At 32.9% G+C, this 26,935-nt stretch overlaps 1 protein-coding gene across 1 annotated transcript; it reads right to left on the bottom strand.

The window, feature by feature from the left end:
* Positions 1-254: 254 nt before the first annotated feature.
* LOC141813888 (V-type proton ATPase subunit a3-like) lies at positions 255-19,927 on the bottom strand. The gene is made up of 18 exons (XM_074701887.1): positions 19,616-19,927; positions 16,907-16,951; positions 16,485-16,604; positions 16,290-16,397; positions 15,046-15,156; positions 14,796-14,969; positions 14,482-14,619; positions 11,676-11,783; positions 11,217-11,324; positions 10,958-11,106; positions 9,943-10,096; positions 5,753-5,913; positions 5,467-5,673; positions 2,124-2,307; positions 1,940-2,023; positions 1,670-1,863; positions 833-892; positions 255-742 (listed from the first exon to the last, which is right to left on the bottom strand). The coding sequence occupies exons 1-18, from the start codon at positions 19,781-19,783 to the stop codon at positions 541-543; spliced, it is 2,475 nt and encodes an 824-aa protein (XP_074557988.1). The 5' UTR covers positions 19,784-19,927; the 3' UTR covers positions 255-540.
* Between the last annotated feature and the right edge of the window lie 7,008 nt (positions 19,928-26,935).

The following is a 26,935-nucleotide window of genomic DNA, read 5'->3' as shown; positions in this document are numbered from 1 at the left end:
AAAACCCTAAAATTAGAAATCAGATAGTAACTATTTTGAACCAACCATTGATGAAATTGTTCACGTTACCAAGGTATGTTTGCAGCTTTGCATATTACTTGTTTTTCATGGCTTTTTACAACCCAAGCTCATGTTGAGTATTACTATAAACATCGTCCTAAATTCTCAGTATTGGCATGCTCCAGTAATATTATGGTAGAAACATCACAAAAAGGTAATCCTTGAAATTTATCATCCAGAGTACTCACTGTCTATGACAAACCATAAGATGAATACTGGATTATTAAATGAAAGATAAAGTATCTTAAGCCTTATACAATTTATTACAAAGAAACAAATGATTTAGGAACATCAGACTTGAGGGTTGATGCAAGACTCTGCCAACCGTCGATATAATACACACCTGCACAAAAATGTTTAAATTTAATCCAGGTCCCTTCATGATGGAAGCAGCAAAAATTATTTGGCTATGGTTACAAGCCTTCAAGAGACTTTATTTTTACAAATGCTCCATAAATAGAAGCATTATGATTGCTGTTTTTAATCTTCCTCGGGGATTAATGCAAACGAGAAAGGGGAGAATTTGTATCCATCGCCCTCGTAAAACTTGTTCTGGAACTCGACCCAGTGAAGCCTGAGTGCATGCAAGAATGCACTCAAAGTTTCCATGACAAGCAACACGCCAACGGTGGCGCAAATGAAGACGATGGCGCCAACAATGAGAATGATGATGTTGTTAAACCTGTTAACAATCACTTGTCATTTTAGTGTAAAGAAACTCATGACAATATATTAACAACCAAATGAGAAATCAATCAGGAAGAGAGCTTACCCCCAAGCAAGAAGAAGCACCTTCTCATAGAACACACTTGACAGCTCAGAATGAGCAAGACTGCAGAAAGAAGACAAGTGTTATCAAGCATTCATTAGCTCTCAAAGCTCTAGACCAAGACAAACAATTTTTACTCTGCTTTACTTAAGGAATGTATCCAAACGATAACTGCATGAAACATGCTTTGATTGACTATTTTTAATTGATATCATCTAAAAAACACTCCTAGCTTCTCTACTTCAGCTTCTTATTAGTGCATGTTCTTGGAGTTGTCTGTACATCTTCAACACATTGGAGCCTGGTCATTCAGGGAGTATTGATACAACAACCATACAGAGTTGCTATATACACAAGTTTACACCTTTTTTCACAGTTCAAAGTTCAAGCAGTACTTGAAATAGGCTATCAATGTGTTTACCAACTTGATCTCCACAATTCCAAGCTGAAGAAGTACAAATAGGTTTTCAGATTTGATTAAGGACTATTAAAATGAAGAATGCAACAGAAACCGTCATCCATTTGATAGAAAAAACAATACATGTGAAACATATGAAGCATTGTAAACAGAAACCATCATCCAGGCAATAGAAAAAAATAATGCAGTATGTGAACACATCAAGCATTGTAGCATGCACAAAGTGAGCTTGTAGCTATAACAAAACAAGGTCACTTTTTCTTCCATCTCATAAAGCAATCTTCCTAGATGATTTCTGATATAGATGCATTTCTTCAAAATTAAATCATGCAGACTACTGAATGTTGTGTACCTTGAGTATTGCATCTTCTTCAAGAAAAGAATCTTGATTCATATAATAATATGCCAGGAGAAAAGTATACCTGAGGGCCCATAAACGGAGATATGAGGCAGTATTTGAGACTGCTCCAAGGACAAATTCTATTGTGTGGATTAGTTGGTGGACAAAAACTTCACTAAACTCAAACTCCTCGTGTCCATGTGAATCATGATCTTGCTCAATCTCAAGTGACTCTTCAGTAGTGTGGAGCATGCTGTAAGATTGACCTTGGTGTCTCTGGATCTCAATCATAAAAGATAATCAATACAAGCAACAAAAAACTTAAAGAGACCAGGAGGAAAATTAAGCTTACCTCATTATGTTGCTTTTTCAAGAGTAGGGGTTTTGGAAACAACATCCATGGAACTGAAATAAGAGCCAAAAGAAGCAACACAAGCTGGAAGCACAATGAAAAATTGTAAAAATAAAATAAAATTGCCCACACAACTTGGGAAATCTAAAATACTAATAACAAAGGGTAATTGTAAATGGCCAACCTGGACAATCTTTTGGCCAGGAAAGAGTTGGTTTTCACCTAAGTCATCTGTTGGGCTTAGAAACATATATATCATAACATGGTATAGGTCTGCTTGGGAACCGGTGCACCATTTTACAATTATGAGGACAGAAAGGTACCCAAACAAACTGTTCAGAAATATTAATTGTGGAATAAACTGGTACCTGCAACAAAATTAATGCACAGACGAGAAGATTAGAGAGAACATGGTTTGAAATTGTCTTCTGTCAAACTAATATGCAAAAGAGATCAGAAGAGAACTACTTTTGAAATTTCATGTCAAAAGTTTTCCATTTGATAATGATATCAAAATCTGATACTAGCCAGTATGGCAAATCTTTCATCTGTTGATCGTGCTAATTGTGCCACGAACGACTGTATCATGCTGAAACTTGGTACGCTTGAGTGAGTGTTGATGTGTGTCAAGATAAATGATATCTCAAAATGCTGCTGTAGTTTTGTAACTTAAATTTCCAAAATTTTCATTCAATTTAATATTTAATTGTCTTTTTTGTGATTGTAAGGTGCTTCTAAAGCTTAAAAGGAAGTTTTACAAAATAACAGTTAGATATGCTATGTTATATGGAGTTAATGTTGGATTATGAAGTGAGCATATGCGAAAAAGATAAAAGCAGCAAAGATGAGAATGTTAAAATGGAATTATGGATATATGAGGATGGGCAACATAGGAAACTAGAACATTATAGAGAAAAATGTGATTGTGCCTATTGAGGAAAAACTCTAAGAAATGCTTTTAAATTGATATGGACACGTACAAATGCGTTCAATAAATGTCCCAGCTAGATGATGTGAGACCATAACAAATATGCACATTAATTAAGAAGGAAATCAAAGAAGACTTAGCTAGCAATGATAAAGTGACATAAAATATAGATGAAGATATAGTAAGAAATCAAGTCCAATGGCATATGAGAATCCATATAGTCGACCTCACTTAATAGGATAAAGATTTGATTGTTGTTAATATCTAATTGTCAATCTTGTTTTTAGAAAGCAAATGTGAAAGTTAGAAGCAAAATTTATTTAAATTCATCTCCACATAATCCAATATATGCTAAAGTGTATCATATGTTGACACAATATGGTATATAAAATTTTAATTCAATTAACTATCTAATAGTTATAGGTTTATTTTTAAAATAAAAAAAAACAAGTGGAAAGAGATTAAAAGAACAAAATTCATTTAAATTTACCTTGGTTTGTCAGGTAAGTATTAGCATGGTATAATACAACAATTTTAATTCAGTCAACTATTTAATTGTTGTAGTCTTATATTCAATTTCAGAGGTAAATAAATTATAATAGATTAAAGGAGTAACATCCATTTAATTCCATTCAACACTTTTGAAAAGAACCTATCAAAAGTTGAACACGACTAGAAAGTTTAGCATTGCACAAATGTATAAATTAAAGGTCAGTCACCTCTATCCTAGAAGTGTGTAAGTTTTTCCATTATCTTATGTTGCAAAATGATGATACCACCGAAAGGAACATTTTAAACTTCAAAATTCTTAGCATTGCACAAGTTTTCATCAAGGTATAAAGGGCCAATTTTAAGCAATTAGTAAGGTTGTCAAGATCGACATTCTACCATAACAGAAAAATACCTATAAGTTTGATTGTAGGATTAGAGTACAATCATAAGATCAAATAATTTAAATAATTTTTAGAACTATATTTAATATTTATGAAACATAGTAGTATAATAATATGAACATTTTAAAATATACGAAGATGCATAGTTGAAATTATTCATATAATAAATATAAATAAAAAATAGTAGCATAGTTATTAATTCATATAGTAAATGTATGAACAATGCAATTTAATTCTTGTAATGTTGTATCTTTATGTAACAAATAGTACTTCTGAAATGATTAAGAATTATATGAAGGATGACAATGGCAAAATTTGTGAAATTGGAAAGGACTTCTTATGATAATCTTCTTTCAGCTAAGAAAAATCATGATCAAAGTCCTCATTAAGTTATAGATCACCAGAAAAAATGAACCATTTTTTTCTTTTACATTACAAAGATGGCCCATTTAATTCACGTATGCACCCACTTGACCCACATAGGAACCCTCTCGGCCAGCCTTATCTAAAATTGTCAAAAAGGACCATATACCACATATGTGATGCAGTCTCGTGTCTAAGGTCACATGGTTTTAGAATACTAGTTTTCATCACTATAGGAGTCCTTTTCTAAGATAATCTTTGTCATAGGTGAGCTGTAGATTTAACAAAATTTTCTAGGACGTCATCTAGATGATTGAGTGTGTTGATTCATGGAAATTTTTTCAATTTCAATTGTGTATTTGTGTTCCATAAAGAGAATTCAAAATAATTTTTATTAAAAAAGTATTTGGCATCAACTTTTTAAACACTATTATATGATACAATAACAGGTTTCAAACACTAAAAGGAGACGCAAAACATGCTGCATACAGTTTCTAATTGTATGTGTAGATACCATATGGTTGTGCTTGTACATAATAATGAATGCTGAATTTTCCAAAGGTAAAAAATTTAAGAGCTCGATCACTCAGGTTGGTTGAAATGGAGAAGAGCACAAGTGTTTTTTGGATTTTAAAGTACCTCTAAAATTTGAAAGGAAGTTCTACAAAATGGTGATTAGATTTATTATATTATAAGCAGTTAGAATGTTGGACTATGACTCGAGTACAAGAGAAAAAGACAAGAGCCGCAAGGATGAAAATGTTAAGATGGATGCGTAGACATGCGAGAATAGATAAGATAAAAAATAAAAACATTATAGAGACAGTCGAGGTTACACCTATTGAGGGAAAACTCTGAAAGACGCATTTAAAATGATACACACATCTACTTAGCCGACCAATAAATGCTCTAGTTAGACAATGTGAAACTATGACAAATATACATATTAAACAAGGAAGAGAAAAGTAAAAGAAGACTTTGTTAACAACGATAAAATAAGATAAAATTTATTTAAATATAGATGATACAGTAGGGAATAGAGTCTAATGACGTAGTAGAATCTATATGGCTAACCTCATCTAGTGGGATAAGATTTGATTGTTGTTCTTCTATATTCAATCAGAGAAAGTCAAAAAAACTATAGAAAAAAATCCTTCCATCCCAAGTGGTAAAAGAGCATCAAAACATAATGAGAGAATCACTATGAGGACTTGTATTCTATAAAGACAATTATACTAGTGCTCGATAATGAATAAAGAACAGACACTAGCAATATAACCAAATAGCGGTGATTGTATGCAATTTGTAGAACATTTGTAGAAAATTTTGAAATTAGAAATTACCACATGTTAAGACTGTTATTGAAGAATGCTGCATTGAAATAACTTAAGAAAATGCCAAGGTTCATTTGTGCAACACCAAGAAGGATAGACATTTTCATCTTCAATGAGTTAAGGAATGGCAACTCGCTTCGGCTGCCATGCCACTGGGGATCCACTCCAAAAGGATAAGCTTCCCTCACTTTGATCAAACCTACTGTAGTAGCATCACTGTAATTAAGTAGGCAAAACAGTCACATATATGCTCAAACATAATTTGGTACAAACTGCATGATCACCCGTTCTGTACCTGCATGTAGGATCCCGACATTCATAGGCTGATCGACCAAACAACTCAAATGGGACAGAGAAGAATTCATTATAAATCAATCCAGTATAAATTGAAAACAATGCCATCATCAGGATCACGTAACGACCTCCAAACATCATCTCCATGATGTCACCAAGTTTCTGCAATAAAGAAATACAAAAACTAAAATATTCAAAAATGAACATAAAGATTGCCAGGAAACTTGTTATAAACTAACCACAGTGAGGAATCCACAATTTACTATACAGTAGCAGCAAGTTTTTCCCAGCCAAAAAAGGGGGAGGAACCGCTGTGATACACAATAGATGCAATAGTTTGTTCTGAATAGAAGTGTCCACAAGGACATTAGGTAGATAAATATTAAGTGAAATTTACCAGTGATATAACCTATAGAGTTCAATAAATAGATGAGATGCATATAGCTGACCGTAATAGTTGGCACTAATATTTGCGGCCATGCTATCTGGCACAGCTGTAATTTACTATCCTAGTAAAAAAATCACCAAACCCAGTACAATTTGGCATAGGAATTCTCTCCTAAGTTGCTCGTGCCACCCATGCAAAGGAGTATAACATTGTGTCAACACTTTGAATGCTTCAACACCCAATGAAACTTGAAAAGAATGAATTCAGATAAAAATCAAGATGTTTATAATATTCTTATAAATTGTTTCTCCAAAAGTTTAACTCAATTATCCAACTGGTATAATTTTATTCTTAGAAGTAAAGAAATTAAGTGGAAGGATATTAAAGAGTAAACTTGTACGACACAATATTACCACAACCAACTATTTAATTCCTACGGAATTGTTTTTAGAAGAAAAGAAAAAAAACAAAGAGGAAGGGAATTCAAGATGCAAAAGCCAATTGAATTATTTCAATATGCTTCACACATGATGAAATTTGTAGCATGTCAACATGGTATGGTACAACAAAATATTAATAATTACTAGTCTTATTTTTATTCAAAAGTAAATCACTTAAGTGGAAGGGGAACAAAGGAGTATCATTTATTTGAATTCATCAAGACACACATCAAGGTGTACTAAAGGTGGTGAGAGTCAACACTATCAAAACTGAAATATAGTAAGCTTTACATGAGAAGATGAAAGAAAAGATAGGACAGAGAACATAGTACCGTGAAATATAAGGGAAGAGACCGTGAAATATAAGGGAAGAGATTCAATGATTCCATTCTTTTGTTTACTTGAAAATAGGAACATTATCTTAAAAATTACTTTCCTTTGTTTACTCGGGGGAAAAGTTAGAAGGATTATAGTTTAAACTTATCAAAGAGACATAAATTTATTTGGGTATAATTGATCTAAAGGTTAATGGTACAATATACATCTGGATGAAGGAGAGTTTTCCTTCCTTGGATAGCAAACTTGATGAAAAAGGATCCATTTTTCATCCTTCACATATTTAACCTTATACATGTTCATGAAAGTAAACAAAGAATAGGGAAAAAAATCAACTAAATTTCTGCCCTCACTATTTCCTTACATCCAATTTTCTTTCTTGGAAATAAACCCTTAAAAATCATGCAATTTACCTAATCTATATCTTGCAATTCATGAGGATGGATAATTCAATGTGAGAAGCTCTAAAAACACATACGTGGAAGATTTAACTAAAAAGCAATCACATACCATATTTTTAATTTGATATACATATACCTAATTCGCAGAATTTAATTGTACCCTATGTGTTCACCAACATCAAAGTTTCTAAAAATAACAAGTATAGAAGTCAAAAAAAATTCTGACTAGTCATTGTGCACAGAAATTCACCAAAGCACCAAATGACTTCTTTAGATTGCTCGCAAATAGAAGAAATCAAACTCATAAATCTCAAATGTGAAGTGCCAAAACAATAATTTCAACCCAATATCTCATTAACTCAGAGAATAAAATAGCTCCTCAACTCACAACAACATGGGGCAACTCAAAATGATAAGATATACTAAAATCAGAATAAAAAAAATACAAAATGACAAGTCAACACGATTCAACTCAAGCATCTAACTTTGAGGGGTTAATTTGCATCACTTGAAATTATAGAAAACAACATAGGAATAGAATGATTTTGGGAATGTGGAGAGAAATAAATTTCAATATTATGCAATTCTCATGCACATATCTCAATTTTTCATGTACATCTATTAGGTGTCTCTAACTCGCCCCATGTTCAAACTCTTCTTATGGATCTAAATACATCAAGTTATACACCTATCTATTATCTCCATGCATCCTTTGTCTATGAGTTACTCGTTTCTGCCTCTAGTGCATTCAACCTTCACTCTCATAGGCTCAAGTCAGTAGCAAGGATGACCTCCACCACCTACTCTCAAGTCAATGACTTCTCCCAATCTCTCTATTGATGATAGCTGCAAGTCAAAAGCATGCCTCTTTATTCCTTCCCTTACCCTCAATACTCAAATAGTCTGATTGACAATATGCACGACCATCCACCATTAATACACCACCCAAATAATGAATAGATACTTCCTGTCTAACATGCATCATCTCTAAGCTCGTAAATCAAACACAACATGCAAGTTTCTAATAAATGATAGAAATACAATCTTATGAACATCTAACTCAAATGCATATTCATTTAACAACAGTTATAAAAGCATATTGTTGATCCAACTCGACTATAGAAGAGGTATTAGCTATAGATATGAAAAGTTTTAGCTAACAAGTTTTTCCTTAAGAATTAAAGTACTTCAAGATCAACATTGTAATTAGATACTTTAAAATTTAAATCAAGGTTAAGGTCTCATATGGTGTTGGAGTGTCAATGCCATACTAGAATGAGATAATATTTGTATGATCGATGCACCAAGTGTTAGATCAATGAAAGGATGATGTAGGAGATGAGGAAAAGTGCAAGAAGTAGTGTGAATGAGAATAAATGGCGGAAGAAGAAAAGGAAGGTTGAAGCAATGGTAGCACATACCTTGATGGCCTTTCCTAATGCTAATTTTCACTCACATCCTAAACCAACAGGAAACAACATCATAACAATTATTTAGGTAGATGCCTCTGTCTAGACTGTGGATTCAATCTCAACAGACAAGTAAAATGGTGTGTGACCCCTATGGGGTTAAATCATGTGCTATATTGTGTGCTTGAATTTCCAAATATGGGCACAAACTCTTCCACCAAAAGATAAAAGGCAACAAGAACCTTGTTCTAGGTTTGTTTGTGGCACGCATGAATGGAATGGAAAGAAATAGGAAAAAAAAAATGAAATGGAATGTAATGAAACGGGGAATGTATCTTGGTTTGCTTGCAACAATAGAATGGCATAAGAAATTAAAAAAAAAATCTATGTTTAACTCTTTTTGGTACTCTAATTTTTCTGATCAATTTATCTTACATGATCTATCTAGTCTCTTTAGGGTGCCCAACTCATTTGGTCAGCTCAATAGACCTAACCCCCCTGACTGGCCATCCTGGACAAACCAATCCCTGTCTAGCCCACCTGCCTCGACTGATTCGCTTAACCTGATTGTTCACTTGGCCTGACTAGCGTATCCAACTCAATGGCTCTCACTCAGCCCAATCGACTCACTTGATCACTCAGTTCACTTATTGCATTTATCTCAGTTATAATTTTTACATAATAATTTATTAATAAATGTTATATTTAATAGAAATGTAATGAAAATTTCCTCTTCTTAAAAAGTGGAATGGATTGAGTTATTCCTTGGAATGGACCATTCCCATCAAATTATCTATGCAAACATTATAATGGATCATTAAGAGAATGAACCATGCCAATTTATACGTACCAAAAGCAACCTAAAAGAATATGCCATTAATTCACATCAAATCACTAAGAGATATACAAATCATACAATGCAACCATATTTCATGTTTAACTCCAATTAATCTGGTAGTCGACATGAAGAATGTGATTTTTAATTGAAACTCTGTTCTTTCTGTTTTGCAACCATATGTTATAGCATAGCAAATTACCAATTTCAGTTTTTAACCTCAAAACATTTCAAACAACCAGACATAAAATTCAAAAATATAGGAACTGATAGATAGTATGCAACTTTATTATCACCAATCTGTTAACAAATGAAGATGTATAGGTTCAATAGTTTCTTAAAATAAGATCATATAAACAAATTGAGGGTTACAAGAATTTACTTGAGAGGATAGTTTCTTCTCCCGGAATATAAGCAATAGCGTTGCAAGTAATAAGCATAGGCCATGACCCCAGTCACCAAACATGACAGCAAACAAGAAAGGAAATGTGACAACAGTGTAGACACCAGGATTTGCCTCTTGATACGCAGCAACCCTGCAATATGCATTAACTACAACATCATGCAGGCACAAAGGAAAAGAGAGCATAAAAATTAGCTTTTCAGAGACTCAAATTCCATTCATCAAGCACATTAGGATAAAGCAGAATCAAAAACTCATCTTTACTGTATAGTAAAGAGTGGCAAGATTAGGATTAACAGAAAAGGCATACATATTCATGTAAAAGAATGGTTCAGACTAGTCATACTCGATGGATATGCAATAACAAACAGATACAAAGATTGCTAAGTAGGCTTGTTCAAGTGCATGAAGCAACATATCAGAATCATCAACAAGAATAAGTGGTGTCATGTCGAACTTATCCTAGAGCATCGACATCCTTGAAAGAATACTACTATGATGTCACCTAAGTCATAATCATCCAGAACTAGGAAGCCATCAGTGAACATAAGCTGCTTGATCCAACATCATGTATCTAATAATACATTCAACCAGCACATAATTGACTATTCCCAAACTCACACATAAAAATGGTTGGCTCAATGCATAAGTCAATGTGGTGCATAGAGACAGTCAACATGAAGAATGGAATTGGGTAATATTTTGTATTGTACAGCACCTCCCTGAACTGATTGTTGGCATCCACATATGCACATATAAGTTGGTTACCTCATGGTTTGATACTCATTTTTTATTCCGAGTATGATTCAGGTAGAAGAATGTGAATCCTAGACACATTTAGATAGGTTTGGGGTGGCGGGTACTAAATCACAATCAGATTCAAATAGTACCAAAAAGTACAAATACTTGAGCCACTGTCATACTTGACTCAAGATATGCAAGCTTTAACTCTACAAGAAAAGATTACAGCATCATTACTCAATTAGGTACTCACCCATATGCATCAACAATTTCCTGGAAAGCTAAAGTAAATTTGTTTGTCTGGAAGTATGTAGGTGGAGATTCTTTCGTATGGAGCACCTGGAAAATAGAACCAACTTGAGAGTTGCTATCACAGGTAGCCTTCTCCAATGCATCTTGGATCTGTAAAACAAACACTTATTAAGTATTTGTCCCCACATAAAAGGCTAGCAAACTTTAGAAATGTATGGTTCATAAAAGCCTAAGATTCATAAATTACTTCAAAGAGGTACCTGATTAGTTGCAAAAACAGGGCACCAACCCTCAGCAACTAAACATTTTTTTGTCACATCAAAACTGAGCATGTTTAAAGTGTGGTAAATAGATTTTTCCCTCCTTGCCTGGAATATAGCACAAATACATTGGTTTGAGTATTCAAGAGCATAGGCTGGGAAGCAAAGCAATCCCATGACTGTTTCATGATAAGATGTATCAATGATCAAAGAAACGTGAAGGTCAGATTTTTTTGACATTCTAAAACATATGACTCTGAAATAATTTTTCATACAAGGAAATTATAATGCACGAGGATCCTGCAAGTCTGTGATCTGGAGTTAACATGCAAAAACATAGATGTAGAGTTGTTTACCATGTCTTGAACCCAGGTTTCAGATACAAGCTAATGATAGGACTAACAGAAGTTTGACTTTTCTTATATACGTGTAGCTATCTCAAAGCAAAAAAGCACAAACCATGTTATTCCACTGCTCAAAATGATAGCTGATATTTTTAAGTATGGTATCACGGTGAAGCAACCCAAGATCAATTGTAGTCTTCAGCTCAGAGATTTTTCCAGAAACCTGAAACAACAAAGCACTGTTATTAAATTGGATGATACCAGAGATTTCAACAATAATCAGATTTACTAGGTATTAGCAAATGTGCTAATGTGCAGTCTCTTTTAATGAATACGACATGCGTCAGTCAAAATTTTTGACTAATGGTGGAATGAATCAGAAAATGCAACAGAACAAGGATATCAAAGCATTAAACTGAGACCAAGTAGATTACTAGAACTTGGAATAGATGAGATTGAGAACATCAAATGCACCCTACCAAGCTGATGCCTAGCATCCTCAGATTAAACAATTTAACTCAAGTTCATAGGTGGAAGTGATAAAAGTACAATATATGCATGCTGAGTAGTAGGACAGAGAGCAAGCAAAATTAATGTTGATGTGAACAATGGAAATATATACTTAGATCGCAGAATCAAACTTCAATGAATTAGGCAAGAATATTGTGGGAATTAGAATATGAGATATTTACAATGACAAGGAAGAAGGAACTAAAGAGATAATCTTCCATCAGTATGGCCATTTATCACCATTACCCAAACTCATTCTTTCCAGTCACAGAGAACTGAACAAAGAAAAATCAGAGAAAATCAATGTGTCATTTGTTCACAGAAAATTGTTTACAGGAAAGTTTGGTGTTTGGTTGACAAAAATAAGTTATGGTCTTCGATCAAAGCTGGAAATATGGCTTAAACTTCAGGCAACAACTTTCCCAATCTAAAACGAATCATTCATCAAAACTTTTTAAAATTGAAACAAGCATTATTAACTATTGGATGTCCTACTGGGGCAATGGTGCCGCGGTAGGACATCCAGGTTGTCACTCAGGCACCTACGGTTCGATCCCCAGCTACAACGTATTTGTAGGAATTTTTCTCCAAATGGGGAGCGCAATCAAAGGATGTTGGGCGTCTGGGCTAGCCGCTGCGTGCACTTCCCGATTTACCCTGGTGGCCGATGGGAAACTTCCGTGGGACCGGGCCGGTCACCCCCAGAGATAGTCAATGGGGCTAACTAGGATTTATCATTTCAACTTTATTCAACCAATTTCACCCTTCTCAATGTCAATAATATTTTATCAAAAGTATTACACAAAATTTAACATAATTTCTTCTAAAAATAATAAAATGATAAACATGGAAAATTTTGTTTGTATTTTAAAATACAGACAAAACAATATAATGCTAAAAATTCATTAGAAAATCAGATTAAAAAATCACATTTACTGTAAATTAAATAACAATAATATATTTATAATTATAAAAATTACATTGTCGCTCCCTCTAATAATCTCCAATTCAATGTTCAATGTAATTTGGGGGCACCTCATGGTCTCAAGACCAAATATTATATATATTATATGAGAAATGATACTTACCATGAAATTGTAGCATGACACTCACAATTGCATGCAATGGGTCCTACTACATGCCAGTGGGACCCAAATATTCATATATATTATATACACACACATGCATTAATAAACACATGCACACACACATATATCAAATATTACAATAAAGATAAGATTAATAATAATAAAACTCTGGTTACGTTAAAATGTAGTCAATGCGATAATGACATAATATTGAGAAAGGGATAAATTTACCTAGATTATTAATGATAGTAAATGTTAATATGGAATAACATGTAGATAAAATAGCATTAGTCATGTTAAGCCTTGCTTGAAGACAGCTAAAAGAAAAATATATAATTTACAATAAACAAAAATATGAAATTGTATAATAGTTAAACCATGGTTCTAAATCTAGTATCGTGACAAGTAGTCAAAACGCATTGTTCTAATAAATTATTGAAACTCGATACTACTTTGCCTAGGTAATCCATTTTGTGTGATTTTGTCAATCATACAATCATGTTGATGGGTATCATGTTAAAGTGACATTTGATACCCCTTGGCATGCTATAAAACGTGTCAAGATGAATTGAGATAATGTTTGTTATCTTTATGTAACTTGTACCCCTGCAATACAATGTAAAAATGGATCATTTTAGATGGGAGACAAAATCCAAACTTAGATATATAGATGTGACCTCTTCTGTTTTTTCATCAATTTCCTCCTTCACCCTCTAATTCTCCAAAGGCACAATACATCAAAACACTGGCACGGTACCAAAACAATATCATTCCAGCCAATGTTGAAACACCAACACAGTTCAAAATTTTAAACCTTGATTTAAACTAAAATAATTGAATAGATATAAAATAAATACTGCACTATGCCAGGAATAAAATATATAACATGCACATATGTATGATTTAAAATAATTTAATTTTTTGGGCATAAAATAGAAAATATTAATAGGATGCCCATGTCAACTGTACTTTACAATAAAAACCCATATACCAGAAATAATTTAAAACCATATGCATATATCCGAGCAAAGAAAACTAACAACCATAAAATGTTTTCATCTACTAGAAAATCTTTTACGTTTCCAGCTAAGCCTATGTTAAAAACTTCATAAAACCAGAAGGACCATAAGTATTGTTCAGCAATAGCCTTGTGAGTGAACTGTAAATGTAAGTCATGAATTTCAGAACTCCACGGAGCACAGAGAACAAGACTGCAATTACCTTATTAAACAGAGAAACATGTGCAAAACACTAGTATCCTAACGTATTATACTGGTATAAATTAGAACTGCATAAAAACAACTTCAAGGAGCAAATGCAAACCTCAGCAATCATCTGCATTTGCTTTCCAATGTCCTCTGTAAATGGGTAACGATTTGCTCCAAAAGCCTCACATATCTTTAGCATTTTGGCCTTTGCTCTTTCCCCAGAATAGAAGACAACAAAAACATTTTTGGCAACCTGTGGATTATAAGTGTGAGCAAAGGAATTGGAAGATATATGAGGCACTCAAAAAACCAAAATTCATTGAATAACTTCTGTCATAATTCCTATTCCTAAGCCTGTAAAATTCAAGATTGATTCAGAAAATCACTGCTAACTAATCGCACATATAATCTCTGTGAGTAGAAATGCACCTTTTCTCCTGAAATTGGGTCAATCACAGGTTCATCAACAGCAGCTTGACTAAGATACATGTTACCTCTAGTAGCCCGAAACAAAATTCTTTCAAAAGACATTGCCTTCTCCTTGGGCACAAGTCCACTGACAAATCCAAGTTTTAATTGCTTTGATGGCTCTGTCAGCATTTCCTGAACAACGATACCAAGACTGTTATTGAAAATTCAGATAAAATAGCAAATAGAAGGAACATGGTGGTTGCAATACTTGTTCCAATAACAACGGACTATCAAGAGAACCATCAGCGCTTTGGTGTGACTCATTTTCTCTCTGCTGAGCAGTAGCACTACTCTGTGCCGAGTGAAAAAATTCTCCAGCCTGAAAACAAGGAAGAAAGTTCATATTGCATGATCGATAGTTAATTACACTTGAGATCACAGCCTCTACCACATTTTAAGTGGTGGGCTTCATGACTGAGAAACTTAAAAAATCATTAGAAAGCAACACTATCAAATGCAGAATCAAAAGTGATATATAATATATATATATATATATATATATATATGAAGACTTTGACTGTTATCAAGCACATCTAATGTGAAAAGTTGATTTTTTTTTTCCAAACTTCAAGCACCATATACCAAACAAAGAGGTTGATGTAGCATCTTCATTTGATGCATGAAAGTAATTGGAGGACTTCCTAAAGGTCTTATGTGCATATTAACTAACAAGCACATTCTAAAATCTACAAAAAAAAAATGCAAAAATGAGAACACCTCAAACCTTCCTTGACAAAACATGGCCAACCCAGCATCTTTTAATTTGCAATATACAATTATGTTTGCTAACTGTCCTTATCACACACCTCTATAGTTACATATCCAATCTGAAAAAAGAACTCAAGAACCACTTGAACGATTATTATTTCTAGAAAAGAAAATGTTTGATGATAACTTAAATTCAATCTTAAGTATAGCATGATTACCAAGTTATGTTATTCTTATGAGCTCAAACTTGAAGGTCATGAATCCAATTAAGATTTTAAGACTAAATTTTTGAACAGTCCAGTAATGGTACTATTGATGCAATGTACTATAGTTGATCGAGGCCTTAGCTAATGGGCTTCCTGCATCAATAAGTCAACTTAGCATCATGCTCCATGATTTAGAAGGCACACCAATGTGTTCATAAGATAAAGACTTCTTTATAATTGTGATCATGCTGAATAGTAGGTAAACACTTGAATGCAGGATCAATAAAAGTAATAGGATAAAATTCATGTTGTTACAATGAACAAAACCAAAATGACAATTACAAAATTTACTTGGAACTGTGCAATCAATACAAACATCAATAGCAGATGTGAAAAACACATATGTAAAGAATACAAGCAACAGCAAGGCTCGTATTCCCATCCAGATTACAGTTAATGGATCTTACTAAATTTTTTTTAAAAATAATAATCATCTGCATCTGGCCCAATAACATCTACAAATCGTAGTAATTTATACCTTTTTGAGAACTAACATGTACTCAACTAGCTCATTATAAGCTCTTTGTAGTTTTTCATTGTTTGAATTAACTTCAATTAGCTCAGCTTCAATCTCTCCTAGTTTTATCTGCCATAAATGATACAATTCAGTGCAAGAAAATCTATATCACAAGCATATGCCAAGATGCAAATAGCAGTTGAACAACAATGTCACCTCCAATTCATCAAAATCAATATGGATTTGTGTTGGCATTTCTGAATGCACAATTCCAGCCTTTGCCATTTGATCTTTCATGAATCTTAGTTTGCGTGACATTTCACCACATCTTTTGATCTGCAAAGTAGTCAAGAAGATAAATTTAGAGAGGATGGGAAATATTAGAGTAATGAACTGTAGATATGAAAAATGGTGAACCAATATAGCTAACTATAAAAGAAAGAATAAGTAATCTGTAGACTAATATAAAAAAAAAATTATAAATTTCTCCTTTAAGCACAAAAAAGTGCAATTTATTTTCTTATATTTCAATTAAGTAATGCCCATATTTAACTGGAAAAGACATAACCCAATCTTCTAGAACAATTAATAGCAAAGGCAATGCGGAAGATATCAAAAATAAAGAGAGAAGAAAATACCTGGTTTGCATATGTTCGCTGGAAAGGACTTTTATCTGCATTAAGCTGAAATGGTTGGATATTAGAAATCATTGAAAATTTCACATATAAGTAAATTCTAATACTCGAACAGAAATTAAAAAGTGGGTATCACATACTAAGACAATGACAAGCATGCTATACAGTTTAAAATGTGTAACTTAGGGCCATATTTCTTGTACATTTAAGCAATGTAAGTTTCCATAATAAGATCAAGGAAGGCTCTTCAGGTTATGGCAAGAGGCCATGAGCACAAACTATTTGGAGAAGACTTCTTGGATATTGCTCAGCTATTGAGTTCAATTTAAGGTTGTAGTGAGAGTAATATTTGTTAAGTATGTTAGTGTTTGGTCTTTCTTTACCTTTCATGCAATCAACTCTAATTGATTAACTCTATCCAACTATAAAATACGTGGTCATATTTGAATATTTTTCATATCATATTTACATATTTTCTCTCATTGGATTAGATCTAACTGAACATGATTGCAAAAGTGAAATTTTTTCCTTCCACCTAAGATACCATCATCAATCTCTCATTGTTGAAATAATAGATATAAATATATAAAATACCTAGAACTTCATTCCTTTTCACCTACAGATAATGAAGACTCTAAATGTTTAAAATTTGAAAACGAACCAGATTGGTAACTATTCAATCAACATAACCCTTGACTAATCAAATAAAGTAGACAGCTAAAAAAGAACTATAGAACAGTTTCCTCACCATAACTATAAGATATAACTTACGATCATGTTTGGTCTTTGTTTACCTTTCATGCAATCAACTCTAATTGATTAACTCTATCCAACTATAAAATACGTGGTCATATTTGAATATTTTTCATATCATATGTACTTATTTTCTCTCATTGGATTAGATCTAACTGAACATCGTTGATTGCAAAAGTGAAATTTTTTCCTTCCACCAAAGATGCCATCATCAATCTCTCATTGAAAATTTGAAAACGAACAAGATTGGTAACAACTTATTTAAACAACATAACTCTTGACTAATCAAATAAAGTAGACAGCTAAAAAAGAACTATAGAACAGTTTCCTCACCATAACTATAAGATATAACTTACGATCATTTTGAAATAGCATGTGACACAACATAAATAAGAATAGGAGTATGAGAAGAGTTGAATCTTATGTAAGTTAACATAACACATGTATAAATAATAAAAAGAAATCCAAGCTAATAAGTAAATTCTCGACAAATTATATGGATAATTTCTGCATTTTTCATGTAGTAAAGAACTGTGAAATGAAGAAAAATAATCCATGAGACATATACCTTTCCAAAACTAATGCTTCATAATATTTATTAGTAGCTTGAATACATTTCATATGAAGAAGCAAAAAAAGATAATATAATGATATAGATCACAAGATTTAAAAATACAAAAAATAAAAAATCATGGTCAATTCTGCCCTAGCATGAAACTCTAGTTTCCACAGATTTGAAAACTTGGCAAAGTTTTTATATGAAATAAAAATTCAAAATAAGAATAAAAGAACTTACATGCGGAGATGAAAACTTTTTCCATGACCAAAAACTAACTTTTTTGTTATGAATTTTAGTAGTTATAACAATGTCAACTAACTCTAACGAGTAATTTCAGCTTATACCTATGGACAAGATCAATAATGAGAGATTAACAAATTTTCAACTTAGAGGCCTTTGAAAATGTGAACCAATGTTCATAAACATATAAATATTTGTCAAATAAGAGGATATCAGATCACAAAGAGAACTGCATATCCATCTTAAATAGTTCTCCCCATTCTGTACAATGGGAGTGGAATCAAATTTTCTAGGCAAAGACAGCCAAAAGTATGTGCTGAAAAGTGAACTGCCTTGACAACAAAAATAATTGACAAAAAGATGACATAACACATAAATACAGGGAACAGTTGTTCCAGGTTTTCTCATGTTTGAATAGGTAGGTCCTAAGAATATGCATGCGCATTAATAAACATGTCATATCTTTATCTTTACATAAACACTACGAACAAACAAAGTCAAGGGGGGAAAAGGCAAAAACAATGATGTCATGTTCAACCTATTGAATTTGATTAAACAACGATCATAAATTGTGCTAAAACACTTATCATCAGAAGAAATAAAACATGGGGAAAGAGATTCCATAGATTTAGACGTCATATTAGAACCTAAGAAGTAAAGCCCTAAGCGCATTACTCAAAGAGCTTGAAACAACTTGATTTTTGGAAAAACCATGATAAAAAAAGCTACTTAAAAACTAAAACCACACGAAATAATTTCAAGAAAACAAATGGAGCACATTTCTAGATCGCACTAGTCGGAACTATGCAGGACGCAAAGTAATAGACACAATTCTAATCCAAATAAGGTCGAACTTCAGATGACCCAAGGATCAAAACTTCGCCTTCACAAATAAACGATGATACATTCAAGGATCTATCGTGCTCAAGGTGAATAAGAAAACTAGAAACAAAGATGATGATGGGGAAAATTGGATAGATTACAGAAACATAAGAGAGAGAAATCGATGCTGTGTCATAATCTTCGTTGAGGAATTGCAGAAGAAAACCTTATTACACCCCCCACAGGATCAAAGATCAAACCTTGACTAGCAAAAAACACAAAGGAAATAAAGAAAAGCGTGGAAATAAAGCAAGAAAGGGCTACAGATCCCTGCATACGTCTTTGAATTGAACGAGACCGAGGTCACCCAGATAGGAGAGAGTGCGGTGGGCAGATTCCACAGGTATGATTATCCGCGCAAGCTGCATCTCCTCCGACCGCATCAGATCCATGGGAGGGCAGCAGCCGCGCTCCCGGCGCACGTTGAGCCGCTGGTAGTCTCCCATCGGTCCCTCTTCCTCCTTCGATCCTGCAGACCGATCGTCTTCTCCAACAAACCACAAAAAATTAGGGTTGCAACTCGATCACCGGCCCGTCCCGCAGGGATGCAGGATCGAGATAATCTCTTGGTCGTCTTCACTTCTCGTATGGCAAAGAGAAATTACCCAATCTGCCCACGCACACCCTGTCCCTGTGGAAGAGATTAATTTATTTATTTTTTATGAAATAAAAAGGAGATTCCTTTTTATTATTATTATTATAAAAAAGATGTCTCGTATAGTAGTTTTCACTAAAAATATTCTAATTAGTCAAATATTATTAGAATAATTTTGTCAAAATTACTACCATTGAAAGATTTTTAATTAAAATTATTAAAACAGGGAGCTGGATGAAAATTATTTGAGCATATTTAATTAGAAGTGCTCTAGCTGTTGGACGTTGAAATAATTTTGATCAAATTTGATTATTAATATTAAAGAAAGATATTTTCAAAATATGAATTAAGTACCCTTTTGATTTTTTTTAAATGGGATATTTTTTAATGATAATAAAAATAAAAATATTATTTGGATTTTTGCCTTTTAATTTTTTAAGAGAAAATTGAAATATAAATTTGAACTTTATTAGATTGCATGTAAATAAAAGAAAATTGAATATAAGTGGAAGGCACTGTTCTTTTTTTTTTAGTTATCAAGAGTATCTCTTGCTTTTTATTTATCTTTCATAACATAAATCACAAGATTTAAAGGAAAGTTTTTAGTCTTGATTGCTTTTTTATTTATCATTAAAAATATATATCACAAGATTTTTAAAAAAAATTTAAAATGATGATTAAATTTATTATATTATCTAGAGTTAAATATTTGGATATAACTCAAGTATACGAGTAAAAAATAAAAATTATAAAAATAAAGATATTAAAATAGATGTACAGACATATAAAAATGGATATCAAATGAAGAAAAAAAAAGATAAAAAAGATTTAATTAATAATAATAATAAAATAAATTTATTTAAATATAAATGATGATATAGTAAAAAATATATTTAATAATTTAAAAGGATGTGAAATAAAGTTTAATTATTATAATTGTTGTATTAAAACATATTTTCTATCCACTATTTTCTAACAAATTTACTTCGTACTAGTATATGTTAAAAAATCATAGTACAGAGAGATAGATCTTGCACATAAATATTATAATAACCCTCTTCTGTGCAGATAGTAAGCCTTTTTTTTATACCTACAAATATTGTTTTGTCTCCTTACAAATGCCGTTTTATCTTTCGACCCTCAAAGAATTTTTTATATTTCTTCTTTGATTTATATTAGAATCGGGATGATGAGATAGTTGGATATTATAAAGTAGAGTTGTCAAATGGATCAATTCATGATAAGACGGATCAATTCATTAAAAATTTATCATATGACAGAGCGGAACAAATCAACCTACCAATTTATAGTAATCTCAATTAACAAGATGGATTACGTCAAAAAAAATATTAAAAATTTAAATATTAAAAAATTAAAATTAAAATTGGCCAAGTTAAAATTTTTAAAATTAAATTGTGATTTAGATAGATCAAGTCCACTGACTCATTGAGTTTTTCATTTTAATTTTAAAATTAAAAAAATAAAATTTTTTCAGTCCGTGGATCAACCCAATTAAGTCCACCATAGGCCAATCTACGTGGATCTCAGGCCTAAGTGGATCAACCCATTTAAACCTATTTTAAAATAGATTGATAAAATTTCAATCTAATCTGTCTAAATTGTTTGACGAGATGAATCAATCTGACAATCCAATCCAAATTAATTGTTATAATTAGAGGAGGATAAATAGCATTTGTGTATGCAAATAGGATATCAATACTCTTTCTAGTTATGTAGCAGTCATACACAATTCATTAGCAACATAAATAAAAGAACACCAATGCAAATACATATTAACTGCTAACGCATGACATTTATATAGTTTGACAGCTCCTAAAGTTTCTATTATTGTCGTAATGTCGTTCAATGATAAATCTCAATTAGTTCCATTGACTATCTCTGAGGTGATCGATTCGGTTCTACGAAAGTTTCCCATTGAATAAATCGGGAAGTGCACGCAGTGGTCAGTCTAGACGCCCAACATCCTTTGATTATGCTTCTTATTTGAAGGAAAATTTCTATAAATACGTCGTAGCTGGGGATCGCCATAATGCCGTTCAATAATGCATGAACCAATTGCAATAAATAAATTGAAACGCATACAATTGATGCCTTACGACATGTTATATTTTCTTGTCGTCTAGTGGATGATTATAACGAATCACTCATGAGATCACGAATCAAATTCTTCTTTTCTTGATTTTTTTAAACAGATTCTTCATCTCTCATTCTCCTTTATATAATGGAAAATAGGTAGTGTTACTCTCGTTCTTTTTACTTGGACGCCTTTATAAACTGAGAAATAGGTAGATTTATTAATTGTAGGCGGCTAGTCATAGTAATTACAAGTCCAAACCAAGCCACAAAGACCATATTAGAATATTCAATTTATATTTTAAAAAAATGATTCATGTGATAGTAACCATACTGAATGATTAAAGCTAAAAAAATTATCATATAAAACTTTAAAACAAATTAGAGACAATAATATTATATAGTTATCATAGATTAAATCATTTACATTATATGACCATCTCTAATCCTTCATAATGATTAATTATGTCAAGAATATATTCAGTATTTCTAATCATTACAATTATTCATAATCATATTTTTAGTACTAAATAAAAAATATAATTGATTGATTAGTGAATAAAAATAAAATATATAAAATAATTTTAATCTTCAGAATTCATTCATTTTAATTATTCACTTTTTTAGTTATGCTCCATAAACGGAATCAATCATAGTCATTACGATACATGTTAAAATAACATACACTGATTAAAATTTCAAGTAGATAACTAAAAAATCATTGAGGATAAAATCAAAATTATTTTATAATCTCAAAGGTCTCACATAATATAGAAGCAAGAATTCATATCCATTCTCCTATTATTTTTATTGCCGCTATAGCATAAGTGATATGAATCACATACTACAATATTGTGCTCTTTACTAAAAAGAGTGTATATTTTTTTTCACAAATTTAACATTGTATAGATTTTGATTAGACAGACCCAATGTCTAATCTTGAATTTAACTTATGAATTCTTATCTAACTTTCAGTAAGTTTAGTAAATGATGGATACATTTACTTCAATAATTATCAATTCACAAATGATCTCATCTTGATACTACTGTCCTCTCATAGGTACACCTCCATTCACAATTTTATTTAGTTGTCCCATAAGCAATGATTTTACCTTTATTTATATTAAATAAATAAAAATGATTGTCCATGTGAGAGGACTAATCTCAACTTGCCAATATGCTCATTGAGACTTTATCCAAATTTAATAATGACATATATACTGAATAGATCATGATATTCCACAATCAAATATATTACAATATCTGATTATCTTTACGATATATTACATTCTACAAAGTTTTAAAGATTTCACATGTCTTTGAAATGACTCTTTAGTCAATGCTTAGTAAAAGGATCAGTAAGCATAGCACGTATGAGGATATACTCAAAAACTATCTTTTTCTTATCAATTATATCTTTTATAAAATTATACTAAATAGATATGTATTTGTCTTTGCTATGATATTTGAGATCCTTAGAAAAAGTTTAGCAACTAACTTTATCATGCATTATCTCAACCAAGTTTAGCATATCAAGTATTCGACTATTAGCAAGATTTTTAGCATGCGTTCACTAAAATCAAACCAATTATGCTAGAAATCAAGACAATACTAAGTAGAGATCGACACGTATAAGTTAAAAATAAAGTTGATTATTATTTAGAATCTCCTTCCTAAAAAGTCTATGGAGGTGGAGAAACAAATAAAAAGAATCTAAAAAATATAGCACAAGTATAGATAATGTATAATAACAATTAAATTAAAATAAATTACAAGTAAGGTTGTCGTTCAATGATTGAGCTCGGGATTGTAGCACGTCGTCATCGCAAAACGAAGAGCACAACGAGCACACAAAGAGTAGATGAGAGAGAGTTGATTCCAAAAAACTCTGCCTCGAGCTCCCTTATATAGAACTTCTGTCGATGCTGATGTAGCACCCTTTCGGTCGACTGGAAGACCTCCAGTCACTGGAAGATGCTGACGTGGCTACAACTTCTATCCAATAGATAACCTCTACGGTCTCCAGTTGACTAGACTCTCTCCGATCGCTTGGAGCTTGGTCAAATCCAATCTTGGTCAGCTCTTCCGGATCGCTAGATCTCGTTACTATCAGTTGCCAAGAAGCCTTCTCTGGTCGCCCAAACATTGAGGTTACCCTACTCCTCGCTCTAGTTGCCTAGAACCTCCCGACTTTGTCAATCAAGGTTTATCCTCAACCTTGCTCAAACTCCCTTCCGATTGCCTGGAACCATTGAATAAATACTTACCTGCTATTTTTATGCGTAATGAGTATGATGGATATGTTTACATTAATTACATATACCTTAGTTAGATGTTCAGCTCCCCACTAACTCATCTAGACTTAGTTTTTCAAGATTCAGCTCCCAGCTAACTCCACTTGGACTTGAGTGCACCTAATTCCCAACTAGATCTTCCTTGCCTCGCTAAAACTTCTACCACCTAGTTTTCAATCAGAATTTTCATTGCCTAGCCCCACTAGGACTTTACCGTTGTATAGTTTCCAACTAGGACTTTGTAAGTCAAGTTACTGCACTTGCAAACTTGACAAACTTGTCTGATTATAAATAAATTTAACTTTAAACTTAGTCATACATCAAAACTAGGTTTAATGTGGTGCTTCCAGCATCAATAGAAAAATCCCAAAGGTGAAACTCCTAGCAGATTTGACAAGTGGTGAAAGTCATCTACATGTTTGAAGAGGTGCTTGATGGCTCAAGTGACTTGAATTAAGCAAGACTCAAAGGTAGAGCTCCTAAGGATGCAGGCTTGTTGAGCAGGTCTCAAAGGAAGGAGTGTGATCAATATGAAGACATGTGAGATGAGTGAATCAAATGAAATTGAATTTTGGCTTTTGGAGTAGAAGTTTTCTATTTAAGTGTGTACTTAACTATAGAACAAGTGTTCTTGGGGGAATTGATATTTGTATCTAGTCAACTAATTATCTAACTTGGCATTATAGTTAGTTGTCAGCTTGTTGTTTGAGAACAAAGGGTTTCTATTCTAGTTTAAGTTACGATTGGATAACAAGATAGTCGATTGAAGTTACATGAGTCAACTAGTTAGTAATTTGAGTTTTAAAATTTATTAAAACTTATTATTTGACTATGTTTTTGTAGGATAAAGTTCATGGCAAATAATATCATTCAACTGAAACTTAGTCAATAGTAAAAAAAAGCCAAAAAATTATCCAAGTGAGATGAATGATGGCATAGTCATTTGAATCTTAATCATAAAACTCTATAAGTGAGACAATTGATGATACAAATAGTTGACTGATGGCATAGTCATTTAGATCATGAATCTATCTAGTGGAGTCAACTAAATGTCAAAGGAGTTCACTAATGACTCAATCGTTAGAAGATTAAATCAAAGATTGCTTCACTAGAGTTAATTGGGATGCGATTGAGTTAACTAATGACACAATAATCAACTGATAGCAAGTTAGAGAGGACTTGTTGAGAAATAGTCAATGGAGATAATATTCCAAGATTAATGAATAGTCATCTATATGGGACAATCAAGTTGACTAATAGCCTTGTGGGCTCATTTATGTACTATTTGCTTGTATAGATTCATTTATGTCATTCTACTATTCTAAAGTGGTGTATTCAATATCGATGAAAAGTCACTAAAAAAAATGACAATTTTGCGATGAAAATTAGGGACTAATTATTTTCGTCGTAAATTTGCAACGAACTTTGCAACGAAAAACGGATTCGTCGCTATTTTCTAATGAATTTGATGATAAAAAAAATATTTATTGCTAATTTTGCAACAAATAAAACTTATCGAAAAAGTCACTACAAAATAATTTTTTGTCGTAAAATTTATCGTAGATTTGCGACGATATAATATTTCGTCGCCAATTTTGCGACGAATTTGATGACGAAATCCCATTTCGTCGCTAAATTTAATATATAAATCCTAATCTGATCCGATAACTGCGTGCTCGCCAAAATTTGGCAAAATTTTATGATGAAACAGAGTTTCATTGTAAAATTTGTCGCAGAATAGGGTTTCGTCGCCAATTCTGCGATGAAAACGTGTTTCGTCGCAAATTCTACGATGAATTTTACAATGAAACTGTTTCATTGCCAAAATCAGCACTTAACCACTGAATCTGCCCTAATACCCACTTACCCAATCTAGGGTTTTCTCCTCTCTCGCGTGATTTGCTCACGCCGCCGTCGGAAACAACCGGAAACGCTCTATTTTGGCCAGATTTCTTCAACAAAGGCAGCCTCCAAGCTAGGTACGTGTTTCCTCCCTTCTTTTCCTCCTCCATTGCTCGTCTGCTCGATGCATAGGCTCTGGATTGAAGCGCTGGCCGTTGGCCGTTGGCCGTGGCGGCCGTGGGTGCCGCTGGCCGTAGGGCGTCGGCTGAGGGTGTCGCTGGCCGCGCGCGACGGTTGGTGGTCGCTGGACGGCCACAGGTCGCGACGGTTGCTGGCCGTTGGCCGGTGGTCGCAGCCTCTAGTGGCCGCTGGCCACGTCAACTGGTGGTCGTTGGCCACGCTGGCTGGTGGCCGCTTGCTGCTAGCCGCTCTGGCTGCTGGTTGCACCGGCTGCTAGCTGTTGGTCGCGCCAGCTGTTTGCTGACCATTGGCCACGCAGGCTAGCTGCGTGCTGGCCGCGATTGGTTTGTGTAGATTTACAATTTAATATTGATTAATTGTTGATTAATAATTAATACAGATTTAGAAGTTTTTGCTTAACTATATTGAATTAAAGTGTTGATTAATTTTTTAATGTTGTTTGTGCATGTTTACAATTTAAGTGGACGAAACTAATTGGAGAGATACTCGTATTTATTTACCGGCTTGAGGTATATTTATAGGTATAGTTGTTTTAGAAATTTGATTAGCTTTTAGATATAATTGTATTTATT

Source organism: Curcuma longa, chromosome 20 (genome assembly GCF_044706935.1).
Source record: "Curcuma longa cultivar G26 ecotype Majalengka, Jawa Barat chromosome 20, ITB_CL_G26_1.1, whole genome shotgun sequence".
NCBI classification, from domain to species: Eukaryota; Viridiplantae; Streptophyta; class Magnoliopsida; order Zingiberales; family Zingiberaceae; genus Curcuma; species Curcuma longa.
The sequence above is the reverse complement of the archived record's forward strand: the minus strand, read 5'-3'. Positions and strand labels throughout refer to the sequence as shown.

Bases quoted from the DNA above. Each gene is read 5' to 3' on its own strand.
- LOC141813888 (XM_074701887.1), bottom strand. From the start codon at position 19,783: ATGGGAGACTACCAGCGGCTCAACGTGCGCCGGGAGCGCGGCTGCTGC. The intron at 16,398-16,484 runs GTGACATTGTTG...CATTTATGGCAG, and splicing joins TTGATTTTGATGAATTGGAG to ATAAAACTAGGAGAGATTGA. The intron at 11,325-11,675 runs GTTTGTGCTTTT...GCTATATTCCAG, and splicing joins TTGAGCAGTGGAATAACATG to GCAAGGAGGGAAAAATCTAT.